At 38.2% G+C, this 16,002-nt stretch overlaps 1 protein-coding gene across 2 annotated transcripts in view; it reads left to right on the top strand.

The window, feature by feature from the left end:
- The window catches only part of TARS1 (threonyl-tRNA synthetase 1), a 28,120-nt gene extending 14,510 nt beyond the window's left edge, over positions 1-13,610 (top strand). For both annotated transcript variants that reach the window (XM_003936212.4, XM_074386727.1), the window contains exons 8-19: positions 65-143; positions 1,161-1,307; positions 2,446-2,544; positions 3,466-3,632; positions 4,927-5,089; positions 5,182-5,319; positions 5,691-5,768; positions 5,933-6,033; positions 6,128-6,232; positions 7,784-7,856; positions 10,594-10,708; positions 11,612-13,610. In XM_003936212.4, coding sequence (XP_003936261.1) covers positions 65-143; positions 1,161-1,307; positions 2,446-2,544; positions 3,466-3,632; positions 4,927-5,089; positions 5,182-5,319; positions 5,691-5,768; positions 5,933-6,033; positions 6,128-6,232; positions 7,784-7,856; positions 10,594-10,708; positions 11,612-11,760 — 1,414 coding nt within the window. In that variant the 3' untranslated portion in view covers positions 11,761-13,610. The remainder of the gene's footprint in view (positions 1-64; positions 144-1,160; positions 1,308-2,445; positions 2,545-3,465; positions 3,633-4,926; positions 5,090-5,181; positions 5,320-5,690; positions 5,769-5,932; positions 6,034-6,127; positions 6,233-7,783; positions 7,857-10,593; positions 10,709-11,611) is intronic.
- Positions 13,611-16,002: the final 2,392 nt, after the last annotated feature.

Genomic DNA, 16,002 nt, shown 5'->3' with positions numbered 1-16,002 from the left:
ATTAGATGTATCTGGTGTGTATGTCAGTTTGTCTTTGTTAAAATCCCTTTCATTTCGTCTTTAGGTGTGGCCCTCTGATAGATCTCTGCCGGGGTCCTCATGTCAGACACACGGGCAAAATTAAGGCTTTAAAAATACACAAAGTAAGCAATGTAACTTTAAAGATTATGTGAATGTATCTGTCTAGAATAGATACGTATTTAAACTTTGACTGATTTCTCTTGATCATTTTCTGTTGCACATGAAAGGATGATGTTTTCTCATGCTGTCTATTAGCTGGGAGCTGTCTGTCATCAGGTTTTTGTAACTGAAATTCCCTCAAGGAGTGACTGGCCAGAGCAAGCACAGGGGATGGAGGTTTTACGGAATTATACAGCATGAGCCATCCTGGCTCGGAAAGTTCTGAGACTCACTGTAGGAGTATGTGCTTTTGCCCCTCGTATGTCTAAATTAATCATTCCCCAAGTTGTTCTTTTTATAAAACCCAGTCAGTTTTATACTAGTTCATAAACATTTTATGTAGGTTATTAAAATGCACTTTAAATCAAGAGAATAATTGAGTCATCTCAAGATTTTTTAAATTGGTTCATTTCTATTTCTGCTCAATCATTTTGGGAGAAATGCCTTTGCAGGCAAAGCAACGTTTGTGGAATTGTGGTTGATTGAGTATTGAGGGGTGGGCAGTTTTAGGGGTGTTGCCCAAACTGGGTCTCACTCTGTTGCCCCAAAAAGACAGAGTGGAGGACCACTTGAGCCTGGGAAATGGAGGTTGCAGTGAGCGGAGATCTGTACTCTAGGCTCAAGCGGTCCTCCCGCCTCAGCCTCCTGAGTAGCAGGAACCATAGGCGCACACCACCATGCCTGGCTAATTTTCTTTTTTTTGTAAAGAACAGGGTGTCCCTGTGTTGCCCAGGTTGGTTTCGAACTCCTGGGCCCCAGGGGTCCTCCTGCGTCAGCTTCACAAAATATTGGGATTACAGGTGTGAGCCACTGTACACACCTGCGGATGGAGGGAGGGGCATTTTCAAGGGAAGAAAACAGCCAACTTTGTGCTGCAGAATGAGTAACTACTCGAACAAGGCCTCAGAGCAATTGGGAGTTAAAATAAATGAGATGTTTACAAATTTGAATGTTGTTTGATGGTTAATCCTTGTTTTCAGAATTCCTCCACGTACTGGGAAGGCAAAGCAGATATGGAGACTCTCCAGAGAATTTATGGCATTTCATTCCCAGATCCTAAAATGTTGAAAGAGTGGGAGAAGTTCCAAGAGGAAGCTAAAAACCGGGATCATAGGAAAATTGGCAGGGTATGTTCAACAACAATGATGTGTCTAGACTGAGTTATCTTCAGTTTCATTTGAAGTTTGAAATTTAGCTGTATGAAGTACTAGAATTTTGTTTTGAAGAGATAATGTAGCTTTTTAGTAACTGGTGCTATGTCCTGTACGAGCTGTAAATACTTACTGATTGTCCACATTATCTGCCTGGAGTGTGTTCAATACCATTCAAAAATGCATTTGAACTACTTTTGAGAACAAATGCTGATTTGATCTACAGTTTTCCGTAAAAGAAGTATACAGCCTCTGGTAGAGCTGGGAGAACTAGACTTTGGAAACAATTTAGTCTCATTGACTCATTTAAAATGTGGAAACAGAGTCCCACAAAGGATAACCTACTTGTTGCCCAAGGTACATAACATGTCACACATGGATTCTGTGCTGTCATTTCCTCTACCCATTATCTCTGTTACTCCTGAATGTCCTCTGAACTGGAAGTTGGGCTCGATAAAACATTTCTCCCTAAAATAGTGCCTGAGGTCTGTGGCTGTTAAGTTATTAAGCTTGAGCTGGAGATATCAGCCATTCCCTTTTACCCCTGACTACCTGATATTCCAGCCATGAGGCAGCCAGCAATGATTGGTGGACCCTTCCCTGGGGGCTTTTGGGCATTTGGTTGGTGTGGGGGAATGTTGGGCAAGAAGGTAGGAGGATGTGTTTCTTTAACCATGACCTAAAGTTAGCCAACTTTATCATCATCTATTTCATTTTCCTTACCCTCTAATTAAGAAAAAAAAAAAATAATAATGAAAATGAAAAAACATCTAGACCTTGGAGCTTTAAGGAATTAAGAACCGTAAGAGGTACTGTAGTGAATAGTAAGAGAACTGAGGGATCCTTACTCCCTGTTACTGCTGGGGAAACTTGATTGGATTGAGGAATGTAACAGGAAGGGCATGTGTTACACATCTGCCAAATTGTAAATCTGCTGCAATTCTGTATGACCTTCAACACTGATGTGGTTTCTTTGATTCAGGATTGGTACTGATTGAAATATGGCACATCATGACCATATTCTGAGCTCCAGAACACTGAAATTTATGTATATATATACACACACATATACATGACATACATAAACATTTTTTGCTTTTTTTTTTTCACCCAGGACCAAGAACTATATTTCTTTCATGAACTCAGCCCTGGAAGTTGCTTTTTTCTGCCGAAGGGAGCCTACATTTATAACGCCCTTATTGATTTCATTAGGGTAAGTCATATTTACCGCTTTCTTTTTCAGATTTAGAATATATGATCTTTTTATTAAATAAGGTCTACTAAAAGGAAAGATAATCTCTATTTGAGAAGAAACACATAAAACGATAAGTAAAAATAGAAGTCTGTGGTCTTATAAATCATTCCTAATAGGTGATTTTGCCCATATACACAGAAGCTGGTGAGCTTGAAGGGGGACCTGTGGTCCTTGATAAGGAGTCCTCTTTGGCTTTGATCATTCATTTGTGTTTTTTTGAAAAAACAGTTTTTATGTTGCGTTTTTTCTTTGTAAATTATGAAATGTTTCAAATACAAGTTTACAGAGAACAGTATAACCACTATCTTGTGTACTTACTACCCAAGTTCAACAAATACTTAACATTGAGCTATATTTGCTTGAGATTTTTTTGTTCACGATATTTAAAAAAGTTGTTTAAATGCCTGTCTTTAGGACCCCTTTCTGATGCATCTATCTCCATATACTGGTATATTATATATATCCTTATGCTGGCATCTTATATACCAGTTTTGAAGTTCGCATGGATTCTTTTTGTCCATGTTATTTACATCTGGCCTATGTATTTGTACCCTTAAATTATTTATGTATTTATGTGTTACATACAGGAAGCCTCATTGTGTATCAGACTGTACTGTGATTTATTTTTAGACGTACAAATCCAGTGTATTTTTGCTTGTTACATATTATTCTGTTATATAACTACCACAGTGCACTCATCCCTGTATTGATGGACGCTGGTGTAGAATTGTCCCTTGTTATCAGCCATGCTGTGGTAGCATCGCTTTTGTGACCCTCTTGATGTGCATGTGCCGAGAGTTTTGTCTTTGGTATGTACTTAGAAGTGGGATTTGTGAATCATGGCATGCCTACGCATGTGTTTTGTTTATTTTCTATCAGAGTGAATATAGGAAAAGAGGATTCCAGGAGGTAGTTACCCCGAACATCTACAACAGCCGACTCTGGATGACCTCGGGCCACTGGCAGCACTACAGCGAGAACATGTTTTCCTTTGAGGTGGAGAAAGAGCAGTTTGCTCTGAAACCTATGAACTGCCCAGGACACTGGTATTTGGCAGCTTTGAATTCCTGTTAAAGATTTTCACAGGCTACAATTCATCCTGGGTTCAGTCTCTTCTTTAACAACGTTTTCATTAAAAATAAATTATGTGTCAGAAGAGCATTTAAATGCAACATCATTGTTGTATTACATCTTCTGTGCCTGATTAGATCCCCGGATCTTTTTTTTTTTTTTTTTTTTTTTTAAAGAGACAGGTCTCCCGACGGGAGTGCTGGTATGCAATCATAGCTCACTGCAGCTGGGACTGCAGGCATATGCCAACATGCCCAGCTAACTTTTTACTTTTTATTTCTGTAGAGATAAGGTCTTGCCACATTGCTCAGCCTGGTCTCAAATTCCTGGCCTCAAGCTCTCCTCCCACCTTGGCTTCCCAGAGCGCTGGGATTACCGGCATGAGCCACCATGCCCAGCTAGAGCTCCAGATCTATGGGCATTCAGTAATGATACTGGGATTATAGGAATGAGCAAGGCAGAACATAAAGATGGAATATGGGGGTGTAACAAATGATCTAATGTGGTTTTTTGTTGTTGTTTTTTCAAAGAAACTTGTTCTGTCAAAACCTACTACTAATAACTTAGCATTCTTGGAAAATGTTCCTTGTCGTGAGGCTGCTCTGCTTTTTGTCTTTGAAAGCTGGGTGAAGAGCAGCTTAAGGGAAGACACAGAAAGCTGTGGATAAAGGTAGCTCAGTGTCCACAGCTCCTACTAACAGGCCTGTAGGGCACAGGAGCTGAGAGAGAAATCTTCGTGAAGAAGCTGTATGATAGGCCATGGAACCAACCAAGTTCACTCTTAATTTTCCCAGATTCTTCAATTTCTGAAGTACCGTCAGTCTTACAAGGAAGCTGGAGCAATTTTGAGACTGACAAGAGAGCAAATCAAACTTTAGTTTTCAGTGTTATAAACAATTTTGTATGTGGCTTTTTTTTTTCTCTTTATTTTTGCAAGTTTTTTTTTTTTTTTTTTTTTTAACGTTTGATCCTATTAGAGGACTCTCAATAGCAGTCTTTCAAATTAACGAAATACGGGTCACAAGGATTTGACTCCAGGCTTACTGGAATACATTTTTTATTCTTAGCTATGGTTTGTTAAATTATAATTAATTTACTGTTTTATTCATGCAAGTGCTTTTATTGCTGTATAAGCCCAGAATTTGAGAACTGCTGCCTGATGGACAACTAGAATCAGTGGCTTTTTGAAAACCTTTCATGTAATTAAATACAACATTACAGAAACAGTTTTATTCTTAAGTGTCTGTGGACTTTTGTTTTTCTCTTCAGCCTTATGTTTGATCATCGGCCAAGGTCCTGGCGAGAGCTGCCTCTGCGGCTAGCTGATTTTGGGGTACTTCATAGGAATGAGCTGTCTGGGGCACTCACAGGACTCACCCGGGTACGAAGGTTCCAGCAGGATGATGCTCACATATTCTGTGCCGTGGAGCAGGTATGAGACCCTGTGGAATAAAATACTTTGAAAGAAGTGTCAAGAAAGTCAAGGAAAATAACTACTGTTTCTTTTTTAAAAAAAATTTAAAGATTGAAGATGAAATAAAAGGTTGTTTGGATTTTCTACGTACGGTGTATAGCGTATTTGGATTTTCTTTTAAACTGAACCTTTCTACTCGCCCGGAAAAATTCCTTGGAGATATTGAAGTATGGAATCAAGCTGAGAAAGTAAGTGGTGTTTTTCAGCATGCTTTTGAATACTGTTTGAAATTGGCTTGTTCCAAGATGTAAGAAAGCCAAGCCTCTCTAAATGGATAAAAGCAAAAGGAAGTTGGAAATGGTTCCTAGGTTTGAGTAAGCTAGTTTTTTTCCTTTGCGATTATGTATTTTAGAAATGGTTGAATGTTTTAATGGCTTTTTTTAGTTATCAAGCTATAAGCTTTAAAAAGGGGTTGGTTTGAGCATATGTTCAGGTAGACAAAATTCTAAAGCAGAGAATATTGATCTATGAGTAATTACTGTATTTTTAGTCTCAAATTAGGCTGGAAGAAGAGATATTGCAGAAAAAAAAAGTAAAAATCATTTTGCTTTATCCACAGCAACTTGAAAACAGTCTGAATGAATTTGGTGAAAAGTGGGAGTTAAATTCTGGAGACGGAGCTTTCTATGGTCCGAAGGTGAGCACTAAAGTATGTTTGGGTTATGGGATTTTCATTTGTGGATGAAGAAGATAAGACTTTGAAAAAAGTTGGAAAAAAGAAAAACCAGTCCTAATCCAACTACTGAGCTCCGCTTTAGTATCACTGGCATTTTTTATAATAACCCAGTATTTGCTTCTTAGATTGACATACAGATTAAAGATGCGATTGGGCGGTACCACCAGTGTGCAACCATCCAACTGGATTTTCAGCTGCCCATCAGATTTAATCTTACTTTTGTAAGGTGAGTTTCTGTTGTCTGCTCTGAATATGGTCCTCCAAGGATGCATAAAGGAAAATATATATAACAAGACAAAACAAATTCTTTTTCTTCATAGCCATGATGGTGATGATAAGAAAAGGCCAGTGATTGTTCATCGAGCCATCTTGGGGTCAGTGGAAAGAATGATTGCTATCCTCACGGAAAACTATGGGGGCAAATGGTAATTTCTATCATTGTTTTGTTTTTGTCTGATTAGTATAAATTGGCTACAAGAAATGTCTACTTTTCCATTTAATTATCAGATAGAAAGGGAGGATGATTCCAATCAGTTGCTTCTAACTAATGACAAGTGTTCTTTAAAAAGTAAGGAATCACAATCTAAACACAAACTTTTTAGCATGAAGAATGCTTGTTAATAGTAATTACTTTAATTCCAGAACATGATTTGTTTGAATGTTGTGTAATACTTTCTAATTCGGACTTATTTTCTGTGAAAGTATACTTACTGCTTTGGTTGCTTTTCTAGTGACTTTGTTTTGGGATTTAGACGGCTTTGCTGGTTTTACATAGATAAGTGAGTAGGCTTATGACTTTCTTCATTCAGCCTTACTAATCATAACAAGCAAGTATTTTGACATGTTTTAAAAGCCAAGTATGTTTTAAAACAGATGCCAAACCAGTCAACATTTTATGACTAGTTTCTATGAGGCTAAGGTTTTGTTGGCCAAATACATGACCACATACCTTTCATCTTACTTCTTAAGCAGTTTTTTCTGGACCCACAATGCATTTGAAAGTAGTACAGGGTTATAAAAGCATCCATTTGTAAAGGCTGCCATACTAATCTTAGTGATTTAAAACTTGCATAAAATGATGTAAATTGATTTAATCTTACACATTACTGTCATTTCAGTTTTATTTGAACTTGGTTAGTTCAGAAATTAGGACAGTTTTCTCATGCTGGTCAGTGATGTAAGATAATCTCTTTAGAAGAGTCAGACAAAATGTGAGACACGTTCTCTACAAGATATTTCAAGAATTGAGGGAATCCTCAGCTAACTGCTCTGCTAAACCTATTGTAGGTGGGGAAAAGTTCATTATTAAGGTAGAATTTAGTGCCTACTTTAGTTTTTTGGCTGATAAACAGAACATCCGAAAATAGTGGAATGACGGAAACATTGACCTAGTGTTTACTTCATCCGAAGCATTTTATACTTGAATTGCTTCAAAGAGAGAATTACGTATAAGCTTATTTTTAAATGAGTAGTGAAAACCCACATTTTTACCAAGTGCCATAGCCAGTTATTATCACTTACAATTTGTTGAATGGTGCAAATGGATTTTGAGTAAACTGAAGGCACTTTGTCCCCCATGAAGAATAAGTAATAAAATACTCTTGAACAGTTAATCACTACATGCAGTTATTAAACAGTTTGTTACTTCCTCTCAGCCAATACATGGTATTTTGTTAATGTGCTGTATTAAAGTGTGAGGCCTGGTCGTATCAATTTGCTTTGCTGTCTGCTTAGCAAGACAAATCGTAGTTACAAGCTTTCATTATGTAGGGTTAGTTTTCTTCTCCTGAGTCTCTTTGCCTTAATCTTTATTGGCTAGGTTTTTTTCATTTTGGGGTTTTTTTAAGCCAAGTTTTAAAAGTAGTCCTTACATGTTTCAGGAAAGGATACCGAATAAGAGTAGATTAAAAAATGTGCTGTCTTTGTTTAGTGAATGTGTTCACATCTACATTGAGTACTTTTATTCTCTTCCAAAGGCCCTTCTGGCTGTCCCCTCGCCAGGTAATGGTAGTTCCCGTGGGACCAACCTGTGATGAATATGCCCAAAAGGTAAGCCTTAGATATGAATTTTCTTTCAATTTAATATCTTTTGTTAAGCTTTTCAAGTCACATAAGCCCTGTATTCTTGGTGAATCGAGCTGTTGTGATATAGAGAAATGTTACTATTATTAATCTTTGTTAAGCTTGAATAGATTATATTACTTCTTTAATGCTTTCTACATGATTCCGTAATTGGAAGATGTATTTGGATGGTGTTTTATATACACTTTTATATTTTATTGTATTTGTTTTAAGGGTTGATATCTTTCTCTTGCCTCAGCTGGAGTTCAGTGGTACAGTCATGGCTCACTGTAACCTCAAACTCCTGTGGTCAAGCAATCGTCCCACCTCGGCCTCCCAAGTAGCGGGGACTACAGGCAGGAGCCGCCGCACCCAGTTACACTTGTATATTTTAGTATTTAGTATTTTAAAAAACTAAATTAGCAGATGTCAAGTACTTCAGTATGATAGATAAATTCTAGTTCAAAATACAGTTTAAGCTGCTTTTTGACTCAAAGAGTAATTTTGCTTCATTTTAATGTAAATTTCTTCAGCCATTTGAAACTTTTTTTCAGGTTAGTGGCATAGCAGACCAATGTGTTACCCCTCCCACCAAAAAACTAACCTACCAACAAATGTATAGCCATTTATAACTTCACTTTAAAGCACAGAACAATCTGTTCTGCCATAGTGAAAATTCCGTACTAAGGAATTTCAAATTATTAAAAGTTGATCAGTGAACAGTACTATAAAACCATCATGCCTCCAGACCATCAGAATAAACCACACTTGGGTCTTAACTATCCTTAAGAAATAAATAAACTTGAGTGTGGTGATACATACCTGTAATCCCAGCTACTTGGAAGCTTGAGGCGGGAGGATCTTCGAGCTGCAGGGTGTGATGATTGTGCTTGTGAATAGCCACTGCATTCCAGCCTGAGCAACATAGTGAGACTCCATCTCAAAAAAAATGAAGTGAACATTAAACTATCTAATAGATAAACCATTCAGACTATTCCTAGTACTGCACACAGTAGTTTTAGTTAGAAATGATGAGAATCAAAGTTCTGTTCCACGGTTGAGAATGCTTTATCTTATTTGCACGTGAAAGCTCACACAGTAGGAAAAAGTTCTATATTGGTTAACTGAGTTCTCAACTGGAGACAGCACTGACTTCCTCACTTCCTTTTGGGGGTAGGGTGGCATTTGGAATAATGTGGTGGTAAGCTTTGTGTGTTTAGGGGGAGAGAAGACAGGGCAGTACTCCTGATAACCTGGTGACTATAGAGCAGACATGTTAAATGCCCTATAATTATTAGGCCACTTCCCCAACTGCAGAATTGCCCATCTCACATGGACACACACAACCCATGTTGAGAAAAATGAAAAAATTGGTACTTTATTCTTTAAAGTAGTTACAAGTTGAAGATGTAGACCTATCCTGGCATTCTAAAATTCCATAAGGACCCTTCTGAAATAGATGTTTTAAAATTTCAACAGGTTAATTGGTTCGTGATCACTGTGACTGAAAAATCTACTGGTTAAAGCACTAAGGCTTGCGCACAGTATAGGCAAAGTCACTTATATTGTTTCAAAAAGTATCCCTTAAATGGAAATAAACACTTGACATACATAAATAACCCTTAGTTTACACATAACTCATGTTTGTGAAATGAATGTGTTGTAGATCATTTAGAATCTTTTTCAATCAAAAATTGAAAGAAATATTTGGTCACCTAGGTCAATGAGAGAATGCTGGTTTTACCAGTGATACTTAAGTAGAGTATGATAGTATTTCACCTTCAGCTGTACTTAAGGTGTTTCCATGGAAAAATTCATTCTGCTTTCTGACAAGGACTTCCAGAAACTCTGACCCTTCTTCTTAGGGGTCTGGGTGGAATTGTGGCCACCGTTGGGTGGATTCTCCTAGTAGACACCATAACTTATGTGTCTGTAAAAGGAGGATAGGCAGTCACTGCTCACATGGCTTTGCAGGAAAACCCAAGAGTATTGTCTCTGGCAGAGATGAGGAAGGAACGCCAGCTTCTTCCAACTCTTCTGCTCCTCCTTTGCATTAATGGCCACTGTAAGGACACAGGTTTCTGCCAGGTGTAGAGTGATTTGAAGGTAAAAGGCTGAATTCTCATAGCAGGTTGAACGGAAACATATTTTTTATATTATTGTTAATTTGTTGTAATCTAAATTACTGTAGACTATTAAATCTTTATTATCCCATTTTAAAGTTAAAGGACTAATGCCTGTGATAACCTGATAAACTTTCTGATACTCAGAAGTTAAGATTTATTCAGTTGAAGATCATTTCTTTCAGGTGTTGATCACGTGATTTTTTTCATATCTGCAATCTAGGTTCATATGAAATGACAGTGAAATTAAAATTGTTCAGTTAGGTCTTTTTGTCATATTAATAATAGGTTATTAGGGTAATGAGAAGTTTAATCTAGTTAATTTAAAATTAATAAAATATAATTAGTATATTGCTTTTTTGGAAAAGAAGAAGAATGAAGACATTGTTTACTTGGTATACATGACCTGAGGCAACAAAGAGGAACCAGCCTTTTTGAGGGGAAAAAATGGCATTGAATAATATTATCTGAATAGTTTTGTCACCTTTAAATTCCTGAACGTTCATTCACGAAATCCTGAGCCCTGTGTTCAATAAAATCATGGAAGATCAAAATATAATCTAATTTTAGATCTGATGAATTCTGTATCTCTGTTACAATAGGTACGGCAACAATTCCATGATGCTAAATTCATGGCGGATGTTGATCTGGATCCAGGCTGTACATTGAATAAGAAGATTCGAAATGCACAGTTAGCACAGTATAACTTCATTTTAGGTAAGAAAGGAAACTTACAGAGAAAACTTGCCAGACCTCAGGAAAATCTACTGAAGCCTTGAGACAGGCTTAAGTGAATTGTACTCAAGAATTTATTTAGTTCCTTCCAGTCCTGATATTTTTTTTTGATCATATATCTTAATATATAATAACTATAAAAATAGGCTCATGCCTACATACTGTTTTTTTTTTTTTTTTTTTTTTTCCCCACTTAATTGTGGATTGGGCCGGGTGCAGTGGCTCATGCCTGTAATCCCAGCACTTTGGTAGGTGGAGGCAGGCAGATCACAAGGTCAAGAGATCGAGACCATCCTGGCCAACATGGTGAAACCCCATCTCTACTAAAAAAATACAAAAATTAGCTGGTCATGGTGGCGCATGCCTGTAGTCCCAGCTACTTGGGAGGCTGAGGCAGGAGAGTTGCTTGAACCCAGGAGGCGGAGGTTGCCGTGAGCTGAGGTCGCACCACTGCACTCTAGCCTGGCACCTGGCGACAGAGCAAGACTGTCTCAAAGAAAAAAAAAAAAAATCATGGATTTTTGTGAAAAAAATATTTTGGCATTGTAACAGGAATGAAGAAGCATTGTTTTAAATACATCTGTTTGATTACTTTCTCAAGATAATTCCTTATGTGGAATTACTTGAAAAAAGGTATTCATGATGTTTAAGGTTTTGTTACTTTGTTTTTAAGTTTTCTGGATTGACTTACTAAGCACAGTAGTTTTAGATATTGCAGAGTTTTTTGTTTTTTTTAATATTAATACATGGTCACTTGTAACTTTTAATGTATCCGAAGTTCTGGGGTAGCTTTTGAATCATAGGATCATTTCTTTTTAGATGTTCAGTGTGAATCCTTCCATATCTTAAAGTTAAGTCTGACAAAGCTTTGTGTGTTTGTTTTAGTTGTTGGTGAAAAAGAGAAAATCAGTGGCACTGTTAATATCCGCACAAGAGACAATAAGGTCCACGGGGAACACACCATTTCTGAAACTATGGAGCGGCTACAACAGCTCAAGGAGTCCCGCAGCAAACAGGCAGAAGAAGAATTTTAATGAAAAAGATTTGCCCAAGTTGGCTCCATGGAAAAGGAGGAGCAGTGTTTCCATGACATTGATTTTGTACTCTGAAAACATCAATTTATATTGAACTTGGAGGAGTTTGGCAGAGTCCAAATAGGTCAACCTGTAGGTACAACCATTTTTGACCTAGTCAGTTTTTAAACAATGTGCATTTGAAGGAGTTAATTAAAAGAGAGCCAGTGAACTGATTTTACTCATTCCACACCTGATTACTGGAAATGAAACATCAGAAATGCTTTGGTGTAATGTGGGAGAACTTTTTTATAAATTTAATGCAGTTGAAAAAATTTTCAAATTCAATTAATATGAAAACTAGAATTATGGTGTAAAAATTAAAAAAGAATTTATTCACATAAGTTTCAAGATTGCTGTGTCCCTCACATGTACACATACATGCCTGAGACAGATTATGTGGTTCAGTGTTACAGTTTTACAGCAAATAGAATGTGGGATCGGGGGAGATGGGGTGGGTGCAGCATCATTGTGCTATTCTTAAACTGGGCTGTCAGCTGGGTGCTGGCTTCTCAGTTAGAGGAGAAACACCTGCAGGAGTGTCATTTTTACTTAATGTTGGATCTATAACCTTTTCAAACAAAAACCATGGATCTGTTATAGAGTGGTTTTGCACAAATTTTTAAAAGAGAAAAAATGAGTTTTCAGAGAAATATCTGTTTATGGCAGACTGTTCTGGGCCATAGAATCACTTGTTTTACAAATTCCCTATTCTCTTGTAGGGATCATTTTCAAAATCTTCTACCAATAACTGGTGATTGAGAGGACAGCACAAAGTAAATAATTTCTTATGTGGATAAATACTAATTCCTCCTTGATATAATGATGATTTAAAAGCAACATCTTTTTAAAAAAATTTTTTGAGACAAGGTCTCCCTTTGTCGGCCAGACTGGAGTACAGTGGCACAATCTTGGCTCACTGCAACCTTAGCCTCCCAAGTAGCTCGGACTACAGACATGTGCCACAACACCGGGCTAATATTTGTATTTTCTGTAGAGACAGGGTTTCACTGTGTTGCCCAGGCTGATATCAAAGTCCTAGATAAGAGAGATCCACCTGCCTCGGCCTCCTAAAGTGCTGGGATTATAGGCGTGAGCCCCCACGCCCAGCCTAAAAAGCAACATCTTGTCAGTGCTTTAAAATAACTTCAAACAGCTTGTTTGCAAGGTGTGATGGTTAATACTAGATGTCAACTTGATTGGATTGAAGGATGCTTATATAGCTTGTAAAGTAGTATGGTTCCTGGGTGTGTCTGTGAGGGTGTTACCAGAGAGACTGGCATTTGAGTCAGTGGACTGGGAGAGGCAGACAACCTCAGTGTGCGTGGATACCATCCAGTCGGCTGCCACTGCGGCTAGAACAAAGCAGGTGGAAGAAGGTGGGATAAGTTGGTTCACTGAGTCTTCTGGCTTTCATCTTTCTCCTGTGCTGGATGCTTCCTACCTTTGGACATCAGATGCCAGGTTCTTCAGCTTTTGGACTCTTGGATTTACGCCTGTGATTTGCCAGGGGCTCTCCAGCCTTCAGCCATTGACGGAAGGTTGTGCTGTTGGTTTCCCTGCTTTTGAGGCTTTGGACTTAGACTGAACCACTACTGGCTTCCATGCTCCTCAGCTTGCAGATGGCCTATTGTGGGACTTCACCGTGTGCTTGTGCGAGTCAATTCTTAATAAATTCTCTTTCATGTATACATACATTCTATTAGTTCTGTCCCTCTGGAGAACTCTGACTAATATACAAGAGTCACTTCAAAGAAAAGCTAATTTGCCTAGATTAATTTTCACTTTAATAAAGGAGATAAAATCTTTAATCAGAGAGGGTTTTTTTTTTTTTTTTTTTTTTGAAACTTTGTAATTAAGCCTTGCTTCTGAATGGCTTCAAAATCAGCTTTTGATAGAGTTGTAATTTTTATGTGTCTGAAGGAACTTAATTTTATGCTTAAACCAGACTCTGTATTCTCAAGTTATAATACCACAATTTTCTGATTATTTTTAAAACCAGTTGATTTTTTTTTTTTTTTTTTTTTTTTGAGACGGAGTTTTTGCTCCTGTTACCCAGGCTGGAGTGCAATGGCGCGATCTCGGCTCACCGCAACCTCCGTCTCCTGGGTTCAGGTGATTCTCCTGCCTCAGCCTCCTGAGTAGCTGGGATTACAGGCACGCGCCACCATGCCCAGCTAATTTTTTGTATTTTTAGTAGAGACGGGATTTCACCATGTTGACCTGGATGGTCTCAATCTCTCTACCTCGTGATCCACCCGCCTCAGCCTCCCAAAGTGTTGGGATTACAGGCTTGAGCCACTGTGCCGGCAACTAGTTGATTTTTATTCTTAGTGTTTTTTAATATTACAGAATCATTTTGATATGGTCTAAAGACCAGCTATTGTTTAGCTAGATTTTGTTTTCAGTACCCATTTTACACTTAATGCAACAAAGGGCCTATGTAATGTATTAATTGCATAACTCCCCTTGAAACATTTCTGGAAGCTTTACAAATCTTTCAAAACTTGGGATAAAAAAGTATAATAAAGACATAGTTTAGTGGGACTGGTGATCAAAGATTTCTCTTGGTCTACCTAACACCTTATTTAGCTTAGTCTTCACTTCTAGTGGAATCATCAGAGGGCCACTGTCTTGGTGGGGAGTTTTCTTGGTTGGTTGGTTGGTTGGTTTTTGAGACAGGATCCTGCTCTGTCACCGAAGCTGGAGAGCACTGGCACAATCAGGGCTCGCTGCTACTTTGAACTCCTGGGTTCAAGTGGTCCTCCCACAGCACCCTCCTGTGTAGCTGGGCCTATAGGTGCATGCCACCACACTTGGCTAATTATTATTTTTTTTTTGTAGAGATGGGGTTCTTCCTTTGTTGCCCAGGCTGGTCTCAAACTCGGGCTTAAGCAGTCTTCCTGCTTCAGCCTCCCAAAGTGCTGTGATTGTTAAGTGTGAGCCACTGTACCCAAGGACCACTCTCTAAAAGCTATTATAATTGTGGGTTTACCCCATCAAAGCTGTTATCTGTATTTGTATCTCTCCTTCCTTTACTGGAGAGTCGGCTGTTCTACTTACTTACAATTCTTCATGCATCTGTTCCAGAATGTAACTTGAAGATTTGAAAGAACCCAGTTGCTAAGCTTAATTGAACATCGAGTTTATTGAGTGTTACATGGTCTTGGTAATTAAATAGAGATAATTTGAGAACAATAATACATGCAACTGCTATTTGACAAAATTTGTAAAGATAGATTTTGTGAAGTAAAGAGGTAAAATCATATTATGAAAAAAGTGATGACCAGGGCAGGAAATTTGGGAAGCAAGAAGATTAAGGCTTTCCAGAAATACAGAGCAGTGATGTTAAGAAGGTGTAGGCAAGGGTAAAGGGTGAAGTTACCTCAAATGATGGGCTGAGTTATAATCTTGTGTGCTTCATCAATCTTGCTTCAGTTCCTCACCTTTACTACCGTGATAGGCTGAGGCATCTCATCTCAGCCTCCCTGTTCTATGACTACTAGACAAGTGCTTCTCAAATTTCAGCAGGCATATGAATCACCAGGAGATGGCATTAAAATGCAGGCAGATTCTGTAGATATGGCCTGGGTTGAAGATACTACATTAACAAGCTCCCAGTTGATGTTTAGAAACACACTTGAATAAAAGGTTCTCATTCCTTCTCTGACTACCCTTATTCGTTTTGCCTTAAAAAATATTTTTTAAGAAGTCAAATAGGGAAAAAAGGCTTATAAGAAAACCAACTTTTTATCCCTTTGACCTTCATCTGTCTTTCTGTTGCCGAGGCAACCACTTTTAGACATGTTGGTGTAAATCTCTTTTTCTATTTCTAAATATTATTGCAATCTCATTATTTTTAACAGAGATGCCCAGGCCACAATGTGATGGCCCATTAATGGCTCACTGTAGCTTCAAATTTCTTAATTCAAGCAGTCCTCCTGCCTCAGCCTCCCAAGTAGCTGGGACTACAGGTATACACTATCACTCCTGGCTAATTTTTTTTATTTTTTATTTGTAGAGATGGGATCTCACTGTGTTGCCCAGACTAGTCTTGAACTTCTGGCCTCAAATAATCTTCACACTTCAGCCCCCAACATAGTTGGGATTACAGGAGTGAGCCACCATACCTGATTGTTGCTGTCCCCTGGTTCATCACTTGCCAGATCCAACTGGCAGACCCTGACCCAGTGATGGATGAAC

This window comes from Saimiri boliviensis, chromosome 1 (genome assembly GCF_048565385.1).
Source record: "Saimiri boliviensis isolate mSaiBol1 chromosome 1, mSaiBol1.pri, whole genome shotgun sequence".
Classification (NCBI taxonomy): Eukaryota; Metazoa; Chordata; class Mammalia; order Primates; family Cebidae; genus Saimiri; species Saimiri boliviensis.
The sequence above is the reverse complement of the archived record's forward strand: the minus strand, read 5'-3'. Positions and strand labels throughout refer to the sequence as shown.